This window comes from Malaclemys terrapin, chromosome 3 (assembly GCF_027887155.1).
Source record: "Malaclemys terrapin pileata isolate rMalTer1 chromosome 3, rMalTer1.hap1, whole genome shotgun sequence".
NCBI lineage: Eukaryota > Metazoa > Chordata > Testudines > Emydidae > Malaclemys > Malaclemys terrapin.
The window spans coordinates 153,555,739-153,579,995 of record NC_071507.1 but is presented as its reverse complement, the minus strand read 5'-3'; the positions used below and the strand labels follow the sequence as shown (position 1 = coordinate 153,579,995).

At 40.7% G+C, this 24,257-nt stretch overlaps 1 protein-coding gene across 2 annotated transcripts in view; it reads right to left on the bottom strand.

Annotated features, from left to right (window-relative positions):
- The window catches only part of COL9A1 (collagen type IX alpha 1 chain), a 97,423-nt gene extending 75,091 nt beyond the window's left edge, over window positions 1-22,332 (bottom strand). Inside the window, exons 1-5 of one of the 2 annotated variants that reach the window (XM_054024505.1) lie at window positions 22,095-22,332; window positions 21,681-21,754; window positions 20,186-20,263; window positions 19,922-20,054; window positions 6,672-7,068 (exon numbers count right to left, since the gene is read on the bottom strand). In XM_054024505.1, the coding sequence (XP_053880480.1) occupies window positions 6,672-7,068; window positions 19,922-20,054; window positions 20,186-20,263; window positions 21,681-21,754; window positions 22,095-22,108 (696 nt within the window). In that variant the 5' untranslated portion in view covers window positions 22,109-22,332. The remainder of the gene's footprint in view (window positions 1-6,671; window positions 7,069-19,921; window positions 20,055-20,185; window positions 20,264-21,680; window positions 21,755-22,094) is intronic. The other variant, XM_054024506.1, reaches the window with a different exon arrangement.
- Between the last annotated feature and the right edge of the window lie 1,925 nt (window positions 22,333-24,257).

Here is a 24,257-nt window from a genome sequence, read left to right as displayed (position 1 = left end):
GTAGAACCCCTGCCTCATTTATTGCAGAAATTGGAAGGTGTGTAGTGAATGAGGCAGGGGATTTTAGGAGGCGAAAGCATGGTCTTTTAAACTAAAGGCAGTTGAATGTTACTCTGGAGAACTGGATTCTACCCCTGCCTCTGCCACAGAGATGTTATGCAATGCTGGGCAAGTCACCGAAATCAAAATTTTCACATTTGGCCACTAACTGTGTGTTCCTCATTTTCTGGGTTCCCAGTGTGGGGGACAGATGTGCAGAAGTGTTGAGCACTTACAGCTCCAACTGAAGTCAATGGGAGCTGTGGTTTGACATATAAAGTGCTAACTAATGCTAAACACAAAATAATCAGGCCCTCAGTTTCTCAAATTGTTCATCCAAAATTGGTGAATACTTGACAATTTTGACCTTAATCGCTCTATGTCTCAGTTCCCCAGATAATCTCACAGGGGTGTAGTGAAGATGCATTCATTCATTTTTGTGAAGAGCTCAGATAGTATGGTGACAGCACCATAGAAATGCCCCATTAAACAAAAACACTGAATAACTACCATTCACTGAATGAGGAAGGGTCCTGTGGGAAAAAATGACCATGTAATTCAAGACTATATCATAACACAGACTCCCAAAGGCGAAGGGAGACGGGGATGCAAATTAAGGTTGTACTGGCACCCTTAATTCTGGCATTTCCTAACTTTTGAATACTTGACTTTGCAACCTTAATGTTATTTTTTGGATGTAATGTATAACTAGGCTTAGATGAAAGCTGTTTTTAAAATGAAAAAAAAAAGTTTAACTATGAGTGAATTGTTCAAAGCTACAGCTGGCTTGGAGCCCATTAAAGAAAAGAGAGTGACCGTTTTTAAAGAGAGCAACTGCAGCCCAGCCTTGCTTTATAGGTCTCTTCCCACATAACCAAACTGTCATAACCAAACTGACTATGGATTATATTCTGTTGAACAGGTCATGAAGGATGACACTGTTTTCCTTGCCTCAGAGAAATATTTTGAGGGTGCTTTACACACATATGAGGATACTTTGTCATACTTTCTTCCCACATACTTCAGTATAAAGAGTTATTAGGGGAGAAATGTAGAATTGAGGTGCTCAGAAAAGAACATGAAGATGTCAGAACTAATATAAACTAAGCCTATTAAAATAGCTTTTCTCATTTCACTATTTTCTTGTGTTTTTTAGCAGTGGATAATGGAGTCATATGCGAAAGAGACATGGCGACAAGTGCATTTTAAAAACTGAAAATAAGGGGTCAATCCTGCAAGCTTTACTCATGTAAATAGAAATTATTCATGCATGCAGCCCCATTAATGCCCAGGGGATTATACACCTGAGAAAAAAGTAAGTTGCATAAGGTTGCACACAAAGTTAATTATGGTTAGCTAAAGATTCTTTTCTGAATCATTCTCTCTATCAAATATTATACTTAAAGCAATTGCAGTATATGATGTGTGATTTTTACCACTATGTTTTTTATATATATATACACACACACACACACTAAATCTTGTCACTCTCATCTTTACTATGGTTGATTTAGAATATCTAATTTCATATGCCTGTATTATAGAATTATGGGTATGTGATGGAAATGGTTTAACTGGGCCCTAATGTCAGTTGATTACTTCATCATGCCCAGGGTCTGCTACAACCCATTCATTTCAAAATTCTTTTGTAACCACATGCAAAGCACACCATTTTACAATGCCTAGATACTACAGTGATTGGTGTCTTATAAATGCAATAATTTAGTGTTTTATAGGAATTAAATGGTTAATAGATTAACATCCATTTTCCAATATTGCTAGGGAGGTTAATTTATTATATATTTAAATAGCAAATATATATTATTTGGGCTAGTTCTATTTTTCTTTACATGATCTCATCCCTTAAGCGATCTGGAAATGCCTGTAAAATGCCAACAGGCTTGCAAAACATTAACAATAGAGCCAAAAATGCTACTGTTTTATCTGTGCTGTGCAAGAACTGAAGTAGCTTAAGCATAAGTGGGATCTAAATGAGGCCTGAGATTCCAAAGTAGTATTTGCTGTACAATACTGAAACATTTAGCTGTCTAATATGCTTTAAGAAAATGTGTTCCACTGCATTTAGAATAAATCTAAAACATTTTCTATAATCTGTTGAACTACCTGTTCAGTGAATTGACATGTGTGTGCCTCATTGGTTTTATTGCCATCTAGTGGGTGATTCAAAGGGAAATACAGCTGTAAAAATACAATTAATCAGATCTGTATTGAGATCCTTTTGATCTTTATTGATGCTCCTCTCACTTAAATCACTGATTTTACATCAGTGTAAAAGAGCAGTTAATCAACCCCCTGGGTCCTTTCATTAATTCTTTGATATACAGCCTAAACAGTGGTATTTTTAATGTGGGTTATGTAAGGTCAATTTTCATGAGAGTTACACTGTATAATCCTGCAATACAATCTTCTTCTATGTAGTTTACAGAAAATCAGTGTTTTGTATTGGGGTGTTTCAGTATGCAACTGGATACTCGGAATATGTGAGAAGGGAGAGTTTGGGAGGAAAATACATGCTAAATAGCAGGCGAAAAATGGAAATCACCAGCACAAATGAACAAAATAAATTGAGACTATTCAGAAACATGAGGTGCCTCAGTTAGAGTAATTACTGAGTGAAGTTAAAACCAGATTATCGCTCATATATGCCTGGGGCTCCCAGAACAATCAATGGCAGCCTTAGTAATTGGAATTTATATGGAACTGAACTCTTGTAAACAGTGTCTTTACATGAAGAAGGGGATTTATATATTAGAAGGGTTAACTTTATACACTGGCACAGGTCACTTGCTGGAGGATTCTCTGCACCTTGAGGTCCTTAAACCACGATTTGAGGACTTCAGTAACTCAGACATAGGTTAGGGGTTTGTTACAGGAGTGGGTGGGTGAGATTCTGTGGCCTGCGTCGTGCAGGAGGTCAGAATAGATGATCATAATGGTCCCTTCTGACCTTAAAGTCTATGAATCTATGAATCTATTCAACTGTTCTTCAGCAAAGTATTTGCTGTATTAAGCATATATAAGCATTCTTTCAACATTAGGGGTAAAATCTTGGCCCCACTTAAATCAATGGCAAAGCTCCCATTGGCATAAGTGGAGCTAGGATTGTAGGTATGTTCTGTGTTCCAATTTCTTTTACACTATATTCATTGCATACACACAAGAGAAATATTATTCTCCATTAAGCTCCAGTTTTCTGTGAAGTTTAGCCTATAGATTGTCCTATCAATATATCTTACAACTGTTAGAAACACTGATAAATGTACCAGCCTTATGCCCCTTCCTTTGGACATGCTGAGTTTTAAGGTCTGAGAATTCATAATATCCTGGAGGAAAAGTGGAAGCAAGATGCTCTTTAACTGAGCCTCTTTCTCAGGGAGACTGGAGAAAATCTGTGCTAAAATAGTGGCAATGGGAGAAATGCTCACACTCCCAAATTCATGCTCTCAGAAAATGCAGATGGAGGGGTCTGTATGCAACTACAATATATAAAAAAACTGGAGAGGATCCCATGGTAGGAAGGGCAGGTAACACAGATGGGTCTTGTAAGATTGCTAATTTGTTATGTTCATATTGGTTTACAAGAGCTTGTAGCTGAGCTTGAGACCACTAGTTCCACTTGCCTAGTGAGCAACAGAGGAGGCTCAGACGAATCAGAGTTGGCTTGCAGCAGAATCACCTGATTGGTCAGACTGCCTGACTGGTAGAGGGGATCAGCAGGCCTGCTCTTAAGAACAGCGGCAGGGTGCTGGCTGTTTAAAGCCCATAGTTGTTCCCACCCCTTCCTCACTCTCAGGGAACCAGCTTCTGACCCTCATTCCTGACTTCAACTCTGGTCTTGGACTTTAGTTCTTATTCTAGGGTCCAATTCCTGATTTCCAGCTCTGGCATCTGACCTTTGGCTCTGACCCTGGGCTCCTTCTTCCGGTTACCAACTCCTGCTCTAAACACTAGGCCTGACTGCCCACATCTCTGTATCTGATAGGTAGCATGTTATCTGCTGTTTGTTGAATTGATACTAAAGTAAACCAAGAATACTCTGTACATTCTGAACCCATCTGGTACCGTTTCTTTTTTTTTTTCTTCTTTTTTTTTTTTAAGTTTCACTTCCTTTATGTCTCTTTTTCATTGCAGGATTCCCCACCTATATTCTTTCAATCTGATTCTGCTTCTTCAAGGCCCTACTTCAGTACATCAATTGTTTGTGTTAACTGACCATTTGTAACAGGAGTTCCACCTTTTGAACTTCAAATACACAGCATAAACACAAGTAGAAAAAAATGTAGGCAACATCTTTTACAACACCCAGGCCATTGGCTGCAGCACACTACATTTATGCAATTCTCCTAATCTGCGCTATGGAACAAATCCACCTCCCTGCATTGCATGCTGATAAGAGCTGCCTTTTAGATGTTACATGCCATTTAACTGGTCAGACTGGTTAACCTATTTAAACATATAAATTAAGTAGGAGTATGTCCAGTTTTGGTCCCGCCACTACAGACGGGATGTGTACAAATTGGAGAGAGTCCAGTGGAGGGCAACGAAAATGATTAGGGGACTTATCATGACTTACAAGGAAAGGCTGAGGGAACTGGGGTTATTTAGTCTGCAGAAGAGAAGAGTGAGAGGGGATTTGATAGCAGCCTTCAACTACCTGAAGCAGAGTTCCAAAGAGGATGGAGCTATGCTGTTCTTAGTGGTGGCAGATGACAGAACAAGAAGCAATGGTGTCAAGTTGCAGTGGGGAAGGTCTAGGTTGGATAGTAGGAAACACTATTTCACTAGGAGGGTTGTGAAACACTGGAATGGGTTACCTAGGGAGGTGGTTGAATCTCCATCCTTAGAGGTTTTTAAGGGCCGGCTTGACAAAGCCCTGGTTGGGATGATTTAGTTGGAGTTGCTCTTGCTTTGAGCAGGGGGTTGGACTAGATGACCTCCTGAGATCTCTTACAATGCTAATCTTCTATGATTCTATGATTGCAGCTTGGGGGTCAGCTCCAGCAAAATGCAAGTGCCTACAGTGAGGTGCTGTACATCCTCCATTCCCTAAAACCAGTGGGAACTATGGGAGCTCAACACTTTGTAGCAACAGTCAATTAATCACTATTTTATTGAAGTTTTATTCCTTTCTTGTTTTCAGTGACAGGAATAAGTTTGTAGCTAACCTATGATAAAACACTGACCTATAATATATCTGACCTATAATTATAACTAGGAGACTGGGGAAATCCACAGGAGTTAGATGACTAAATATCTTTGAGATCCTTTGGGTCCAGATACTCACTTGAAGTCAGTGGAGCTTCACCAGTTTTACCTCATCTGAGAATCGAGACGGAGCATTTAGAATTTGAACAGTAAGGGGCTAATGGGTGGGTATTTTTATCACAAACAATTGGCAAGGCCTATTTTCAAGAGGGTCTTTTTCCATTTTCAAACTATAATGTACTCTGTATTGTTTAGTTTCTATAATGGATTATTTGGTTTATCCTTGGATAAAAAAGAATGATAGCATACAATGTAAAGCCACATGAACTTTTAGCCACTGAAAAACGTAACAGTAATCTTGATCATAAATCCCTGTAAAGGCTCAAAGGCCAACATAATTTTCTAACAGAGCTATACCAGCAACTCTCCTTAGCAATCATAGTGACAACAAACGATAAATAATTTATCTTAAAATAACATATTTTTATAGTACACCAATAAAAAGCCAAGCTATTCTGTACGATATATATTGGAAAAGGAGACTAGGAAACTCAATTTATTTCTTTTTAAAATTATACTACTCTAAGTAATATATTCCAACAACACATTTAAATGTGTCTTGGACCCCCTAAATAACAAAGAATGTTGAGGTATTTATATAGTATACAGCATAGTCAATTAGAGTGAAATGCTTAGAACCTCACCCCCCCCACCCCCCAACAATTGATTTCTTTATTTGGTTTAAAGAGAACGCAAAAAAGGCAGGTAGAAACATATACTAGTGCAAGATAAATGAAACTTTTAGGGTTAATAGTCCATCAAATTGGGTATTATCTGTGACATATATTCAGGGCATGTTGTTTTCCATAGCTTTTAAGGTCAGACAGGACTATTATGATGATCTAATCTGACCTCCTGCATAACACAGGTCATAGAATTTCACCCAGTACTTTCTGTACCCGCCATAAATTCAGATTGAGCTAGACCTTATTTTTTAGAAAGACATCCAGACTTGATTGAAAGATTTCATGTGATGGTGAATCCACCTCTCATCTTGGTAATTTTGCTCCTATGGTTAATTACCCTCTCTGTTAAAAATGTGCACCTTATTGCTAGTTTTCAAGGCCTGTCTTGTGCCAAGCACTGCATCCTTTCAAACTTATGCCTTGGTTTTGATTTAGCCTTCTCACAAAAATAATATGGTTGACAACAAAAATATCTTAAGCCTGACTTGATTCAATTTTGTTGGAATAAAGAGCTAAAACTTAATTTTAACCCTAAATTAGTCTGTACTTTTTAAAACCCCTTAGTTGGTCACAAGATATTTGAAGATATGTTCACCAGAAAAAATGTTACAAGAGAGATTTTCTAGCACTTTTTCTGTGCTATAAGATTTTGAAACTTACCGGAACTGAAACTTGAGGATTATTTATAAGTTTTCCCAGCAGAGCAAAGCCGTCCACGTTGATTTTTCCCCTGGGCTTTATCTGTAAGGATTCTATCATAATGCAGTCAATAAAAAGCGTGACATTGCTCTTTTCCACGCTGACCATAACCTTGTGCCATTGGGAATCAAACAAAAAAGGCAAATGTGAAAAGGTTGCAGTCTGGAGACTTCCATCCAGCCCTTTATAAGAAAACTCAAGAGCCTTTGTTTGACTATTAAGCTTCACTCCAACTTGTTCTTTTCCTGACGAATCCTGGACCTGCCAAATACTCCAGCTTTTCTGAAGTGTGCTTCCAGTCATCCGAAATGTAGTTAGAAAAGAATATTCATCAGGCAATCCATTGGGATACAAAAACCTGTATAGGATCAAGCACAGTAGATTGGTTTTTGGAGGGGAGTCCTCTATGACTATCATCTCTGAGAGAAATAAGAGTCCATCACTCAAAGGAACCATACTACAACTACTATCCTTCTGCTGAGGAGAACTTGAGGGGAACCCTTTTTGAGACATTAGTGTTGCTCCTCACTTGGCAAAAGGAACTGTGCTTCATCAGTGTGGGCTCTTCCTACATTACATAATGTTCATGCCAAGCTCTCTGCCCATGATGGCTCAAGCAATCAGAGGCCGATGTTATGAATTAAATCAAGGTCTTCTATAATAGTCCTGTGCACCTATGGCCTATCACACCAACCAGTCAATCCTGTTTTTTTAAATCTGTTGTGATATTATAATGCTCTTTCTAATCAATGCAGAACTGTTTCATTTCTAAATTTCCATGATTGTTTTTTCAAACACATTTTGTTGATCTATCCAACGATAACCATTTATTATATATTAGCAATTGCTTTAGCAGAAGTAGGTTACTTGTTTGAAAATTATATAAAAGGTAAGAACTCACACTTAAAAATTGATTGTATTCTGTGGTAATCAATTTCAGTGCTACATGCACGAGAAAACAGATTTACTATTATGAAATAGCTAATCCCTCTGCTTTTTATTATTTGCATTATTTTACTATGTACCCTTAAAATATGCAATTTGGAAACACAGAACAGTCTAATGTTTCTTGCAACATTGCAATCTAAAATAACTGAAGTTTGCCTCTTTCTAGAAAGCTGCGTCAATGCATCTCACCAGATAATTAAAGATTATGCTATTTAAACTTGCTACAGATACTGGTATTATACTCTCATAAACCTTTTGATTAGGTAGTTTTTTTCTTATCTGTCCACATTTAAAATTCTTATAAAAAGACAAATATGTTTCACTATTCTGATTAGGCATGGGGATGTGCCAGGCTACACTATCAGGACAACACACAAAAAACAATTTCCAGAGAACAAGTAGGCTACCCAATCTGCCTTGGCTTTGTAGGGTTTACTAGCCCTTCACTAATGGCAATTCAGCCACTAGACTGGCCTATGCAGAAAAATGAGAAAATAGTCTTAGAATAAATTATCTATCTCAGAGCACAGTTTAATTAATATAATAAACTAGTCCTTCCAGATTAACAGCTGCACTATAAACAATAGAGCCTTTAAATGCCTCAGATTGTGTAGTCACATTCCAGTAGGGGGCTCCAAAGCACCAGCGGAAGGAACGTGACTAGACTGCAGTCACAGAGGAGTGTCCAGGTGTAGACTCTACCTAAAATATTAACCTAGTGCTGCCACTGCTTCTCCTCGTTATACTGTGAACCCCATGCCTGCTACAACCTGGGTAGCAGGAAAAGATGGCGTGTTGGAGATGGAATGCAGGGGGTGAGATTTGCTGTAGCATAACCTTAACTCTTGTACTTCTGATAGGGGTATGAAATCAGTGGTTGTACCTTCACCTATATTACTCCTGGGGGACTCTGTGCCACTGTGCAATGCAGAATTCAGGTTAAGAACATAATGCTCATTCCCGGTTTCTGACAAACAGAGGCCAGGGACAACATCCCTCCCCATCCTGGCTAATAGTCATTGATGGACCTATCCTCCATGAATTTATCTAGTTCTTTTTTGAACCCTGTTATTGTCTTGGCCGTCACAACATCCTCTGGCAAAGAGTTCCACAGGTTGATTGTGCGTTGTGTGAAGAAATACTTCCTTTTGTTTGTTTTAAACTTGCTGCCTATTAATTTCATTTGGTGACCCCTAGTTCTTGTTTATGTGAAGGAGTAAATAACACTTCTTTATTTACTTTCTCCACACCAGTCATGATTTTATAGCCCTCTTTCATATCCCCCCTTAGTCATCTCTTTTCCAAGCTGAAAAGTCCCAGTCTTATTAATCTCTCCTCAAACAGAAGCCATTCCATACCCCTTATCATTTTTGTTGCCCTTTTCTGAACCTTTTCCAATTCCAATATATCTTTTTTGAGATGGGGTGATCACATCTGTACACAGTATTCAAGATGTGAGCGTACCATGGATATATATAGAGGCAATATGATATTTTCTGTCTTCTTATCTATCCCTTTCTTAATGATTCCCAACATTCTGTTCGCTTTTTACATTGCCACTACACATTGAGTGGATGTTTTCAGAGAACTATCCACAATGACTCCAAGATCTCTTTCTTGAGTGATAACAGCTAATTTAGACCCCATCATTTTATATGTATAGTTGGGATTATGTTTTCCAATATGCGTTACTTTGCATTTATCAACATTGAATTTCATCTGCCATTCTGTTGCCCAGTCACCCAGTTTTGAGAGATTCTTTTGTAGCTCTTTGCAGACTGCCTGGGACTTAACTATCTTGAGTACTTTTGTATCATCTGCTTACCCCTTTTTCCAGATCATTTATGAATATGTTGAATAGGACTTGTCCCAATACAGACCCCTGGGGGATACCACTATTTACCTCTCTCCATTCTGAAACTGGCCGTTTATTCCTACCCTTTGTTTCCTATCTTTTAACTATTACCAATCCATGAGTGGACCTTCCCTCTTATCCCATGACAGCTTACTTTGCTTAAGACCCTTTGGTGAAAAACCCATGTTGACTCTTCCCCAACAAATTATGTTCATCTATGTGTCTGACAATTTTGTTATTTACTATAGTTTCAACCAGTTTGCCTGGTACTGAAGTCAGGCTTACCAGCCTATAATTGCTGGGATCACTTCTTGAGCCCTTTTTAAAAATTGGTGTCACATTAGCTATCCTCCAGTCCTTTGGTACAAAAGCTGATTTAAATGTAAGTTACAGACTGCAGTTAGTAGTTCTGCAATGTTCTGCACAGAATTTCCTTATTCCCTGCAGAAATGGTGCTGCAGAGCTGCTGGCACTGCTGGACCTGACAGTGCCCAGCTCACAAATAGAAGACACTGCTGGGGGAGGGGGAGCTGGAGATTTTCCCGTCAGCTGTGAGTCCCAGCACATACTGAAGGAAGGAGGCGGCACATAGGAAACTCCATTCAAGCCCAGGACCCAGCATCAGTCTGTTTCTCCCTCTGGATCCTGGGCTCTGTGGGGTAGCAGGTGTGACTGTCTGGGCCAGGGGATGCCCCACAGCTAGGCTCTGGGAAGGGTGGGGGGTGATTATCTGGGTTGGGGGGGCGCCTTGCAGCTGGGCTCTGCAGGGTGAGGGTGTGATTGTCTGGGTGGGGTGGGACTGGGCTAGACTCTGGAGGCGGAGGGGGCAGAGAAATAGGAACAGGGTTGTCTAAGGTGTTTTTTTTTAACTCTCTACTCCTGGGGGAAGTTTTTTGTTGTCTCTTTTTGTTACAGACATAGTCATGGCAGGTGTTTTGAAATAAATTACCAAAATAATTGAAACTGGTGTGATTATATAGTGTTATTTTGACAAATAAAATATGCAGAATTTTGAAATATTTCTGCACATAATTTTTAATTTTTTGGAACAGAATTCCCCCAGGAGTACTATATGGTGGATGGTATGTCTGTGCAGACTATGATATGCCTGTATATACTGAGGAGAATGTACATATGTAACTGGGGATGTCCCTATATATGGATAAACCTGTAGAGTGGGATTTGGAACTGATTATGGAGATGTTCATGTGTATGTGCCTTGCAGAATAGGATTTTGCTTAAATCTTATTGTTTGAATCCTTTTGGTTTAGTTTTTATGTTGCCACCTCTAACACAAAATGTCAAAATCTGATTTTTTTCCGTCTCTCCTCCTAACCCCTCTCTGTTCCTTCCCTTCTTTACAAGTAGTGACAAATCCACTGTCTTCCCTATCACTTAGCTTCATAGCCTCAGGGTTGTTTTCATACCCTCTTTCCTCCCCTCCTCCCCCATAATGGGATTCCTTCACTGCTTTCAGTGGACTTCTTCCTATATAAATATCTCTTAAATGTATACTTCTCTCTATCCCTACTGCTAAATCCTAAGTTCATCCATAGGCCTTCCTCTCTACTGCAACCGTCATCTCTCTGGACTCCTTGCATCCGACCTATCCTTACCACTTGTCTATCCAAGATGTTGCCACTAAATCATCTTTTTCTCCTGCTGCTGTGATCACATTACCCCTCAATTCAAATCTATCGATTGGCTTCCTCTTTTTCTGCATCAAGTTCAATCATCCCATAAGAACCCATATGCCACTCAGCTACAGTGAATGATTCCGCATCATGGAGTCTCTGAGGAAGGTGGGGGCAGAATCTGGCATCAGGGGAAATAATGAGAGAATCTCAGACAGCCTCTCCTCTGCCTTAAAAATTTAAAATAAAGAAATATTGTAACTTTTGGAAGCTGGATAGAAAGAAACATTCTTTTAAAAGTGGTAATGTTAAAAAAGTTTGCTAAAGGTGAACTGCAAAAGAGTATACAGAAAGAAAACCACCTTTAAAAAACTGTTTAGGAACTCAGATCAGTAACAAAATATCAGCCTGATCCTGCATTCCTTGCACACTCATAACTGTTAGTGGTATTTCTGGGTACATGCGGAAAGCAGGATTAGGCCCTATATAGAGAGTTAAGAATTGTAAATACATAAAGGTTGAAATTCTGCTCTGATACACATCCTTCGCAGCCCCACAGTAGAGGAGGGGGTAAATCAGGTCAGAATTGGCCTATGCTCTTAATATATATTTGCAAGTTAGCTTTTCTTTCACTCCTCTGCCAAATTCTAAATCCAGAATGTCTTGATTTCTCCTCTCCATATGTTAGGGCTATCAGAAGCACGTATAGGAGTGCAGTTTCATGCTTGAAGTGCTTGTGTCACCAACAGTGGTCATAGAGGAAACACGGAACCTGGTTCTCCAGACTTTGAAGGGAGATGAAGGAAGAATTATCTGCAAATATTTTGTTTAAAATAGTAATATATTTTTACCATGGTTTCTAATTTTGCCTTAGTCAATATGATCGAGTCTGGACCAAATTCTGTACTCAGTTACACTGATGTCAACGAAGCCTGTGGAATTACTCTGCATTTATACCAGTATAACTGAGATGAGAATCTGTCCGCTCACCATTCAGTAGAGTTATGCATGTAAAACATGCACAAAAATAGGTAATCTCCTTCTCTAAACATTTCTTGTTTTTGGTTCTGCCAAGTTTAGCAGCTGCTCTGTGAGAATGCAGTTCTTAGATTTTCTGATAGGGTTGAGTTATTAAATGTGAATATTTAGCTATGTTTATGTAAAGTCATTGTCTTTTCCTTTACTGTTACATATATATATATTTCTATTCATTTGAGAGTTATTAAACCCATAACTCTAGTGCACACCAGAAAGATTTCTTTAATTGTTTAGGACCAGTTTCTACTACCCTTATTCATTTTGAATACCCTTTGACTAGCCCATTGATTTCAGTGGAACTACTTGTGGTGCAAGGCACTAATCACTTTGTGTAAGGGTGGCAGAAACTGAGCATTCAAAAGGTTAACATATCCTTGTTTTTGATTTGCCGTATAAATCTGTTTCTTTAAGATCTGTTTCCTTAGGTGGGCTCCATTGCCCTTTTAGATAACATATCCTTAGATAAATTAATCCCTTGTTGGTAGGCTACTGCTTTTTATCCCTTCTATTACAGTGTGACATCAACATCAGTGGTATGGTTGCATACAGGTTTGATACTCAAGATAAAAAGAAAAGGCAGTAGAAGACCATTTATGGCCTGGCTCAGAGCAGCAGGACCTTCAAAGGAGCCCTTCTTCACAGACAAATGTTATTCTCAGACAGTCTTTGAAGGGAGTAACAGTGAAAACAGCTTCTGAGAGTCCTCTGCAGGTGATACAAATCTCTATATAGAAATTTACAAAGCTCCTTTTGTTGCCAGATCCTTGTAAATAAATGTTGTACTATTTGCACTAGAAATTTTTCAAGCACTTTGGCTTCTACCCTAGGGAAAACTTAATCTGAGAACCCAGGCGTGCAGTTTGCAGAATTATAGTATTTGGGTACTGGGACACCACTCAATATAATTCCAATCTCCAATATTTGTGAGTGCACTTTGGGGACACTGAATGGTCTAATACAATATATTAGAATGACCAGACCTCGTCCCTGCTTACATGCCATAAATACTTTGCTAGTATGATTTTTTTTCAAAAGCCTGCATGTAAAAAAAGGGGGTCTCTTATCACTCAATTACAATGTAAAGGGATGTTCCTTTTATACTGTAATTTACAAATATTAGGTACTTTTACCAGATACTAGAAGTGAATTGAGAAGTGAAAGATTCACCGTTTTGGACTTGAGTCTGGGTTGCATGTGTAAAGTGAGCATCACAACTGCAGTTCCATAGGCAATTCTGTTACTAACTAAGTGATACTACCAATTCTCCAGTAGATTTTACACCAGAAATGAACAAGAGTTCGGTAGAAACTCATTTGGGTTATGGGGGGAGTTAAAAATCAGACCTTGCAAACAACCACACACATGTACCCTGGTTCATTCTCTTGTCTCTGCAGCATCCCTGAAATATGAAGCTAGAGAACTTAGCAAGTACCATAATGGTAAAAAGGATCTAGGCTATAAATTAATTGGTTTTAAAGGATCTCTGTGAAAAAAGGCACAAGCTGTCCCTAAGGCAAATGCTGAATAAATGTGTAGAAGAAAACCCCTCTAATAAAGCCCTCACAGTTAACCTGCAAAATTATCATTGCTCATTCCTGACAAGCATTGGCTGGCTATTGAGGATCAGACCCTATGCACTGATAATATCCCTCCCCACATCTATGTCCTGCACAGGTCCTCAGAGATTCCCACACCCAGGAAAATGTGTACTGTGATGGTGATCCTCCATATTAAATAAGGCAAATGTTGCAGTTTCCATGGTTGACATGCTAAGGGGCAGCACAGTAATGGCAGTACAAAGATGGACATCAGTAGAAGAGCAGATACGGAGCATAGTATTGTAGAGGTGGTAAGGCTGCCTCATGGTTGTTGTGTTTTACTCGAGCCACTTACTCCCAGCTGGAGAACAAGTGCAATGCAAGATTGATCCTAATCACTTCCCTCTTTTGACTTAACTATGCCCTTTTGGAGTTTGGGCTTTGACTCACACAGCCAGCAGCATAACTACAACTATGCCTTGCATGGGAGTCAATCACCTCAGAGATGCTGAGTGCAACTTACACAGCTGCATCTAAGTTACGCAACTTCAGCTACGTGAATAATGTAGCTGAAGTCAACATACTTAGATCGACTTACTGTGGTGTCTTCACTGCGGTGAATCGACTGCTGCTGCTCCCCCGTCGACTCTGCCTGCGCCTCTCGCCGAGCTGGAGTACAGTAGTCGATGGGAGAGCGCTCGGGGATCGATTTATTGCGTCTAGACTAGACACGATAAATCAATCCCCGCTGGATCGATCGCTGCCCGCAGATCCGACAGGTAGTGAAGACATACCGTAAGTGAACAGCCTGACTGTAACACGTTATAGCCACCAGGTGGCCTGGAGTTCAGTCATCACCTAGCAATGCCACTGCCAGTCTTTCAATGGGACCCAAAACCAGATAGCTTACAGGAAAAGGAGAGTGCAGGAGAACACACACTTCCTGGACCTAAGCTACTCATCCATGTGGGCACAAATGATACTGCGCGGTGTGACACTGAGCGGATCAAGAGTGACTACAGGGCTCTGGGAGCACGGGTGAAGGAGTTTGGAGCACAGGTGGTATTCTCTTCAATTCTTCCTGTTAAAGGTAGGGGCCCGGGCAGAGACAGATGCATCATGGAGGTGAATGCCTGGCTGCGAAGATGGTGTCGCCAGGAGGGCTTTGGCTTCCTAGACCACGGGATGCTATTCGAGGAAGGACTGCTAGGCAGAGATGGCGTTCACCTTTCGAGGAGAGGGAAGACCCTATTCGGACACAGACTGGCTAACCTAGTGAGGAGGGCTTTAAACTAGGTTCGACGGGGACAGGTGAGCAAAGCCCACAGGTAAGTGGGGAACATGGAGACCGGGGAAATGAGTCGGAAACAAGAGGGAGTGTGGGCTATATTGGCAGAGAGAAAGGAGAGTCAGGAAAAAACTGGGAGGAAAGATCAAACCAGTATTTTAGATGCCTATATACAAATGCGAGAAGTATGGGGAATAAGCAGGAAGAACTGGAAGTGCTAATAAATAAATACAACTATGACATTGTTGGCATCACTGAAACTTGGTGGGATAATACACATGATTGGAATGTTGGTGTGGATGGGTACAGCTTGCTCAGGAAGGATAGACAGGGGAAAAAGGGAGGAGGTGTTGCCTTATATATTAAAAATGTACACACTTGGACAGAGGTAGAGATGGACATAGGAGACGGAAGTGTTGAGAGTCTCTGGGTTAGGCTTAAAGGGGCAAAAAACAAGGGAGATGTCATGCTAGGCGTCTACTACAGGCCACCTAACCAGGTGGAAGAGGTGGATGAGGCTTTTTTCAAGCAACTAACAAAATCATCCAAAGCCCAAGACTTGGTGGTGATGGGGGACTTCAACTATCCGGATATATGTTGGGAAAATAACACAGCGGGGAACAGACTATCCAACAAATTCTTGGACTGCATTGGAGACAACTTTTTATTTCAGAAGGTTGAAAAAGCTACTAGGGGGGAAGCTGTTCTAGACTTGATTTTAACAAATAGGGAGGAACTCGTTGAGAATGTGAAAGTAGAAGGCAGCCTGGGTGAAAGTGATCATGAAATCATAGACTTTGCAATTCTAAGGAAGGGTAGAAGGGAGAACAGCAAAATAGAGACAATGGATTTCAGGAAGGCAGATTTTGGGAAGCTCAGAGAGCTGATAGGTAAGGTCCCATGGGAATCAAGACTGAGGGGAAAAACAACTGAGGAGAGTTGGCAGTTTTTCAAAGGGACACTATTAAGGGCCCAAAAGCAAGCTATTCCGCTGGTTAGGAAAGATAGAAAATGTGGCAAAAGACCACCTTGGCTTAACCACGAGATCTTGCACGATCTAAAAAATAAAAAGGAGTCATATAAAAAATGGAAACTAGGACAGATTACAAAGGATGAATATAGGCAAACAACACAGGAATGCAGGGGCAAGATTAGAAAGGCAAAGGCACAAAATGAGCTCAAACTAGCTACGGGAATAAAAGGAAACAAGAAGACTTTTTATCAATACATTAGAAGCAAGAGGAAGACCAAAGACAGGGTAGGCCCACTGCTTAGTGAAGAGGGAGAAACAGTAACAGGAAACTTGGAAATGGCAGAGATGCTTAATGACTTCTTTGTTTCGGTCTTCACCGAGAAGTCTGAAGGAATGCCTAACATAGTGAATGCTAATGGGAAGGGGGTAGGTTTAGCGGATAAAATAAAAAAAGAACAAGTTAAAAATCACTTAGAAAAGTTAGATGCCTGCAAGTCACCCGGGCCTGATGAAATGCATCCTAGAATACTCAAGGAGCTAATAGAGGAGGTATCTGAGCCTCTAGCTATTATCTTTGGAAAGTCATGGGAGACGGGAGAGATTCCAGAAGACTGGAAAAGGGCAAATATAGTGCCCATCTATAAAAAGGGAACTAAAAACAACCCAGGTAACTACAGACCAGTTAGTTTAACTTCTGTGCCAGGGAAGATAATGGAGCAAGTAATTAAGGAAATCATCTGCCAACACTTGGAAGGTGGTAAGGTGATAGGGAATAGCCAGCATGGATTTGTGAAGAACAAATCATGTCAAACCAATCTGATAGCTTTCTTTGATAGGATAACGAGCCTTGTGGATAAGGGTGAAGCGGTGGATGTGGTATACCTAGACTTTAGTAAGGCATTTGATACGGTCTCGCATGATATTCTTATCGATAAACTAGGCAAATACAAATTAGATGGGGCTACTATAAGGTGGGTGCATAACTGGCTGGATAATCGTACTCAGAGAGTTGTTATTAATGGTTCCCAATCCTGCTGGAAAGGCGTAACGAGTGGGGTACCGCAGGGGTCTGTTTTGGGACCGGCTCTGTTCAATATCTTCATCAACGACTTAGATATTGGCATAGAAAGTACGCTTATTAAGTTTGCGGATGATACCAAACTGGGAGGGATTGCAACTACTTTGGAGGACAGGGTCATAATTCAAAATGATCTGGACAAATTGGAGAAATGGTCTGAGTTAAACAGGATGAAGTTTAACAAAGACAAATGCAAAGTGCTCCACTTAGGAAGGAAAAATCAATTTCACACATACAGAATGGGAAAAGACTGTCTAGGAAGGAGTACGGCAGAAAGGGATCTAGGGGTTATAGTGGACCACAAGCTAAATATGAGTCAACAGTGTGATGCTGTTGCAAACAAAGCAAACATGATTCTGGGATGCATTAACAGGTGTGTTGTGAGCAAGACACGAGAAGTCATTCTTCCGCTCTACTCTGCTCTGGTTAGGCCTCAGCTGGAGTATTGTGTCCAGTTCTGGGCGCCGCATTTTAAAAAAGATGTGGAGAAACTGGAAAGGGTCCAAAGAAGAGCAACAAGAATGATTAAAGGTCTTGAGAACATGACCTATGAAGGAAGGCTGAAAGAATTGGGTTTGTTTAGTTTGGAAAAGAGAAGACTGAGAGGGGACATGATAGCAGTTTTCAGGTATATAAAAGGGTGTCATAAGGAGGAGGGAGAGAACTTGTTCACCTTAGCCTCTAAGGATAGAACCAGAAACAATGGGTTTAAACTGCAGCAAGGGAGGTCTAGATTGGACATTAGGAAAAAGTTCCTAACTGTCAGGGTGGTTAAACACTGGAACAAATTGCCTAGGGAGGTTGTGGAATCTCCGTCTCTGGAGATATTTAAGGGTAGGTTAGATAAATGTCTACTAGGGATGGTCTAGGCAGTATTTGGTCCTGCCATGCGGGCAGGGGACTGGACTCGATGACCTCTCGAGGTCCCTTCCAGTCCTAGAATCTATGAATCTATGAATCTATGAATCTGTAATGGGTTGGCTGCTGTTTCAAAGACTCGTATTAAAATATTACATATGAATAAGTGCTAGTGTGGTGCAGTCTAAAGGTTTATTAGAAGGAATATGGGATGCCTACCTAAGTCATAGTGACAAAGCCTGAGTTATGCAGGTCACATCAAAGAAGTTTCAGTCTCTGTGGGGTGGCATCCATAGCTCTCTCACTACTTTAATGCTCTTGAGTAATTCAGCCAACCAAAACTCATGCCAATAAAACCCATAAACCACACCTAACCATCATGTGTTGTGTATACCACCCATTCACAGAAAATCTATTAGAGAAATATTTTAGAGAGTTTTTAAGAATTTTTACTTGGACTACATGTTGCCTTAGGGCTTGACTCCACTGCAGTATTAGCTCGAGTTACCTACAGTCAAGTTAAAGTGGCCACACTGCAAAAGTACACTTGCACCGCACTGAGTGATTGGATTAGTAACATAGAGTAGTTGCATTCCCACTGTGCTCCTAACTCGAGCATCAGCTGCACTCACGCTTCAACCCAAACCCACTGACAGGCCAACTAACTGGAGCTTAAAGCACCACCTAAATCAAGCTAGAGATTTTGGTATGTGGACAGGAGTCAGGTTGGGGCAATACTCAAGTTACAGCGTGAGCTAACAGTGCAGTGAAGACAGGTGCTCAGTTACCATATGTTCCAATAACTCACCTCTATGAATGACCTAAAATACCTTTTTGATCAGACTTCAGAGTTGCGACATTTTAATTTATATCTCAGGCTGTTCCAAGGCTAGAAACAAGAACTGGGTATCACATTGAAAAGCTGAGAATCTCCCCCTTTTTAATGGCATTAACTTCCCATTTCTCTTATGGTCATAAGGTATCAGGACCCAGAGCCTCCAGCTGCTTTGTGTTACTGCAGTAATGCAAAGCAACCATAAACCCAGTTTAACCAGACAGTTACGCTGGAGTCTAACTTTAGCCTACTAGTTAAGCACGAAGCAGCCACGATGTCCTGGTGGCAGGAAGGGGTGTGAGAGGACCAGCTGAGGCATAGCAGCAGCACTTTGCTTTCCGGTGATCCCCAGCTAAATAATGGTCCATTGAGGGGCATCATCAGCCAGGATAAGTGAAGCTGTTCTAACTTACATCAGGAGCTGAACCAGCCCCCAAGTTTGGGTAAGGCATCTTAATCCTGTAACCCCCTCTGGTCCTGTGCTAACCAGAGCTCACCTGGAACCAAGGATCTGGCCCATAGAATGTAAATACGATTAGATTCCAAAATACAGTCTTCTCTAGCAATCTGTGACACGTGGGGGAAAGGTTTTCAACTTTTCTAGGTCATGTGACTGATACTGAACTGGGAGCATGTGTGCACTCTCTTCCCAAAGGACTAAAATAAACCAACATACAATCCATTCTCCTCCTCCTTACCTTTCCCCTGTGACTATCACACTGGCAAAAAGATCCCTTCTCTTCCTCCTCCCTGGCAAAGCCATCTGTGAGGCATCCCCACTGAAAGGATCTTCTCTCTGCCCCACTGCACCCACCAAGTCCCACCTTCCCATTATGCCTCCCTAGCCTTTCCACATAGTCCTCTCCAGCTACTGGTATCAGTTCCTGGAGGTTACACCCTTTCTAGCTGGAAAATTCCAGCCCCCGGAGCAGCACTACTGGTAGGGGAAGGAAGTGGAGAGAGCTTCCTCTAGTTATTACTGTCTAGTCAATCTAGTCTAGTGACATCACCCAAAAACAAAAGGGGGGAGGCACTGGATACATTGTATCCATTCCAAGAGCTTTGCCAACCCCAGTTGAAGAACTAGTTATTTAGGGAGGGGTCAAACTTTCAGGGGGACAATATGCTAAAACAGACTTTTAAAGTAAAACAACTAAATGTGTTACCTGGTTGGGATTCTGAAGTCTACGTTTGTGCCTAATTTATAAGCCACTTGTAAAGCTGTGGAGCCCACCACTCTCTGGATGACTCCTCGGGAGGCAGCTTTATCTAGCTCGAACTGAGAAATCAGGTCGTAACCTACAAGAACAAACATGCACAGCTAGACATTATTTCTTTATTTTTAAGTGAGCATTGAAGAATCACAGAGCTGAACATACCCTGATTGCAATGTCTAAACAGCAGTTTTTCCCTGCAAAGTTTGTACTTACCTGGCAAGTCATCTTCGCCAGTCCTGATTGGTGGGCAGAGGTCAGTCTTTTGGTTAGAGCTGAAGGTGACTGGGAACCCTGCAAAGAAAAGATCCTTCTTCATGACAGGATGGAAATTGCCCAGCTAAGGGAATTAATATGTATTAAATAAAGTAATATAAGAATAATGGCCATATACTAGACCCACTGAAGCAGATGATCATCTGCTTTTAGAAGTCTTCAGATTTAACAGAATAATTTGATGGCTGATTTATTTGTACATTTGTTGTTTAAGTGTTTAAATTAGAAAAGGATTGTAATTCTCCCTTCCTCAGCACTGTTTGTGAATTGCAGCTGTCCCATGTATCTTGCACTATATGGAGGGTTGGTCCAGAACCTTTGGTGGTTTAAGCAGTTTTTAAAAATACTAGTTAGCTCAATCTACTGCCTCCCCTTAACTCAAAGCAATCCTCACACTAGCTGAAGTGGCTGTTGAGAAAGGAAGTTGTTGGCATCCACTCCTTCTTTGATATTCCAGGTGTTCCCACACACATCCTTGCCATGTTTGATCAAATAACAAGCCTTGGTGAAGCATAAGGTTGGGGCCAAAGAGACTTGCAGGCTCTCTTTATTGACTCTTTATTGACATGAACAAGAGTGTAAAAGAAATTTCCTTGGAAAACCAAATATGTGTCTCGCTTTCTAAATACTGTCTGTTTAAAAGTACTGCTGCGAGCATTGGAAAAAAAAACAGTCCCCCTATCTTAAAGAAGTAAAAAGGCAAAATAAACATTTGCTGGAAAGAGCTCTACCCAAGCCTAACATCTAGTCAAACTGGAAAATGTTACTAAAGTTTGGATGGGGAAGAAAGGTGCATGCAAGTTGGAAGGAGCTACCTTCCCAGCCCATAGAGAGCCTCTTGTCTGCTGAAAGGACTCAACCATAAATGTGGGTTTCCTTCTCACAACATAGACATAAAGAAAAATGTCAGGTTGACATTTTACACCTTAGAAATGGCTTATTCTATGTCATTGAAACGGATATGCGGCTGACATCCAGTCATTTATGCTTGATAGTCCGCTAATACAGTGGATCCAGTTTGTTGCCACATCTACCAGAAAAACCTTTAACTAGAGGGATTTTTTTTTTTATTGCACCCAGTCCTTAGTATCCATTTCCAGATTGTGATCCACACTTTAGAAATGTATTTACTGTCTGGTCTGTTTAGATGGCAAGAAGATAAACAAGAACAATCAGACAATGACAGGAAGATGGAGAGTGTACCCCAAATGGTAGATTTAAAATACCAGTCTGTGAAAGACATCACTCTCTCTAAATTCTCCTTCTTGCTTTCACTCTCTCACACACATTTTTAGTTCCACGTCTAAGTGATGTCTAGCTAGTGAGGGATTTTAGCTGCGACTAAAACTCTTTTGATGATCAAACTCTTTTGAGTAACTCTTTTGATTATCAAAATACCAGTGAAATGCAACACAGATAAAGGATAGACCCTTACTTGTTTGCTGCTGGACGTTGGCTGACACCAGAGCCCACAGAAAACTCCACACATACAAGAAAACAGGAGCTTGCCTGTGAACAGAAAGAAAACTCAAACATGAATTTACAGCTTCTGATATATCATGTGATCCCGTTTCAGCTCATGGTCAGACATATAAAATAAATACATGAGTTAGGGATTGCTAACACTTGGCAAGCAAACCCTTTTAGAGTTAAGCTTTTTGTCTTTATCAGTGCAACAAAATGTGCCTATGATGTTATCTCAGTTTCCATTTCTTACTTTTAAAACTGTCATAAAAATAAAAAATTAGGGAAGACAGCAGGCAAAGACAGTTTTAAATGCTACCAATTAATCACTTTCTCTGTCATCTGTTAATTACTGATTGCTTACAAATGCCACTTGCTCTCTTACCAGTTACTCTTCATTTTCTCTGCTGGTTTTCTTCAGCTCTATCATGTGAGTATTTGAGGTGTATATTTATGTCCTGTGCTCTCCTGTAGTTAATCCCATCAAAGAGTGTATGAATGAGCGCAGATTCAGCTCTTTCTGCCCCATACAGGACTTCAGAAGGGAATGAGGCTCCGTCTGCTGGGGCTGCTTTAATCCTGCAGAGGGAAGGAGGTGGGGGCTGGACAGCTTGTGTGTCCTGGTGGGGTCTGAGGACGGCTCTCAGGAACTAGCTGGGATATAAAAAGGCAACGAGAGTGGAGGCAAGGCTGCTATTCATGCCAGCTTCGGAGTGGGGATGTGGCGAGGAAACATAAGTTAGACCATGCCACCCATTGAGTGGCAGGGTCTGCTGGTGAGGGAAGCCAATGAAAGAGAAATGTGTTAAGAAGTCTTGAAGAAACAGATGGTCCTATGATGTGTATATTTTGACAGTTCTGGGAATTAGGATAAGGTTGAACTACCCCTAACCCTGGAAAGAAGAGCCTTTCATTTGTCATTGGCTTTCTCACTAGACTGTCCCAACTAGACCCTGGGAGGTGTGGCAAAGGATTCTTCTGAACAGAAGCAATCATTTTTAAGTTGGTTTCATTGCTTTAACTAGAACCTTGCCAAGGTATACACATTACATAGCTAAAGAGACTGCAGTTCCTCAGTCCTAGTTGATAAGCAGTTTTTGCTAGAAGCCATTTATTTTATGTTTTCAGACATATAAACATTGGCTCATATGACTGCAGAGGGTGAAGGGACTGAAGCTTATATGCATGGAAAGGCTGAGTCAAAGAGCATGAGCAGGTAGGAGACTCTGATATTTACTGCTGCTCAACAGTTAGAATGTGGTATGGAAAAGCGGGGTCAGATTGGGCCAGTGTGTGGCAGTACGGTCTACTAGCATGTCAATCAAAGTTTCTAGTTGTTGTGGTTCCAAACAAAAAAAAAGTGAATGGTGTATAACCAATGCAATGAAGTCTGCTGAGGGTCTAAAACAATAGCTCTGGAAGTTATGAACTGCACCATTCATCTCAATGAGATGCAACTCAATGTCCAGTAATGATCATTTAAATGGTAATGTGAACTATTCCATACCTTGTGTAAGGGAAAGTACACAATGTACTGTGAGTGATGGCTCATTTTGGTATCCCAAATGGGTGGCCTTTGGAAAGTACCATTGACAGAGTCTGTGAACATATTCAGACCCCAGTGATGGGGAGCCAAGCTCAAGTAGCTCAGAGGAGCTCAGGAAACATATGGTCACATTCTGAACTGCTGTACAATCTACTGTGAATGGTGCTTAATTTTGACAATGGAGTTTATTGTGTGGGTGGAGCTCAGAAGAGAACTGCCATCCTTTCTCTCCCCCAATCCATATTGGGGCATATTCTGAAATCCTGAGGACAAGGGAATTAGAACTCTCCTTTGGGATCAGAGTAGCAGAAGAAACTAAAGCCCAGTTTGGTCTGTTAAAGTGGTGACATTAACAAGTAAGTGGTGGTCACTGGAAGGAGTGGTGGTAGCTGCTTCCTGGCAGTTCCTCCACTCTGTCCCATATCCATAACTCTGTACTGTTGCGGGGGTGGGCAGTATTCTCCTACTCTACGTGGAATGCTACCTCTGTCCTGATGAGGCATTTCGCTTTTCAATTTTGCCTTCATACTTGCCTTTTAACTTTAGCTTCCAAATGCCAAATGTTCAAAGCTAGGCATGTAAACTGAGGGTGCAAATAAGTAATTGTCACCCAGATAGCTATTTTGTTGTAAATTCATGGTTTATGGATAGCCCTGAATGGTATTAACTTTTGCTTATTCCTTCCTGATTGCTGTGACCTTCTATTCTCTACACACTATAACCTAACTAAAAAAAAGTTTGTTACATTTCAGCTTTTTTCTCCTTATTCTACTGCATAGATAATTTTCCTCATCTGCCTTTTGATTTCAATTATAGTATCAGACTCCTAGTGTAAACAGGTGCAACTCCCTTGACTTCAGTGAATTTGTTCCTGCTTATATCGTGTTTATATTTGGCTCTAAATGTCCTGAAGGCTAAAAAATAACGATGTATGATTTGAGGGATTGCATTTCTAAAAGTTCTACTCATTATTATTCATTCTAAGAATTGTGGTATCTTGGA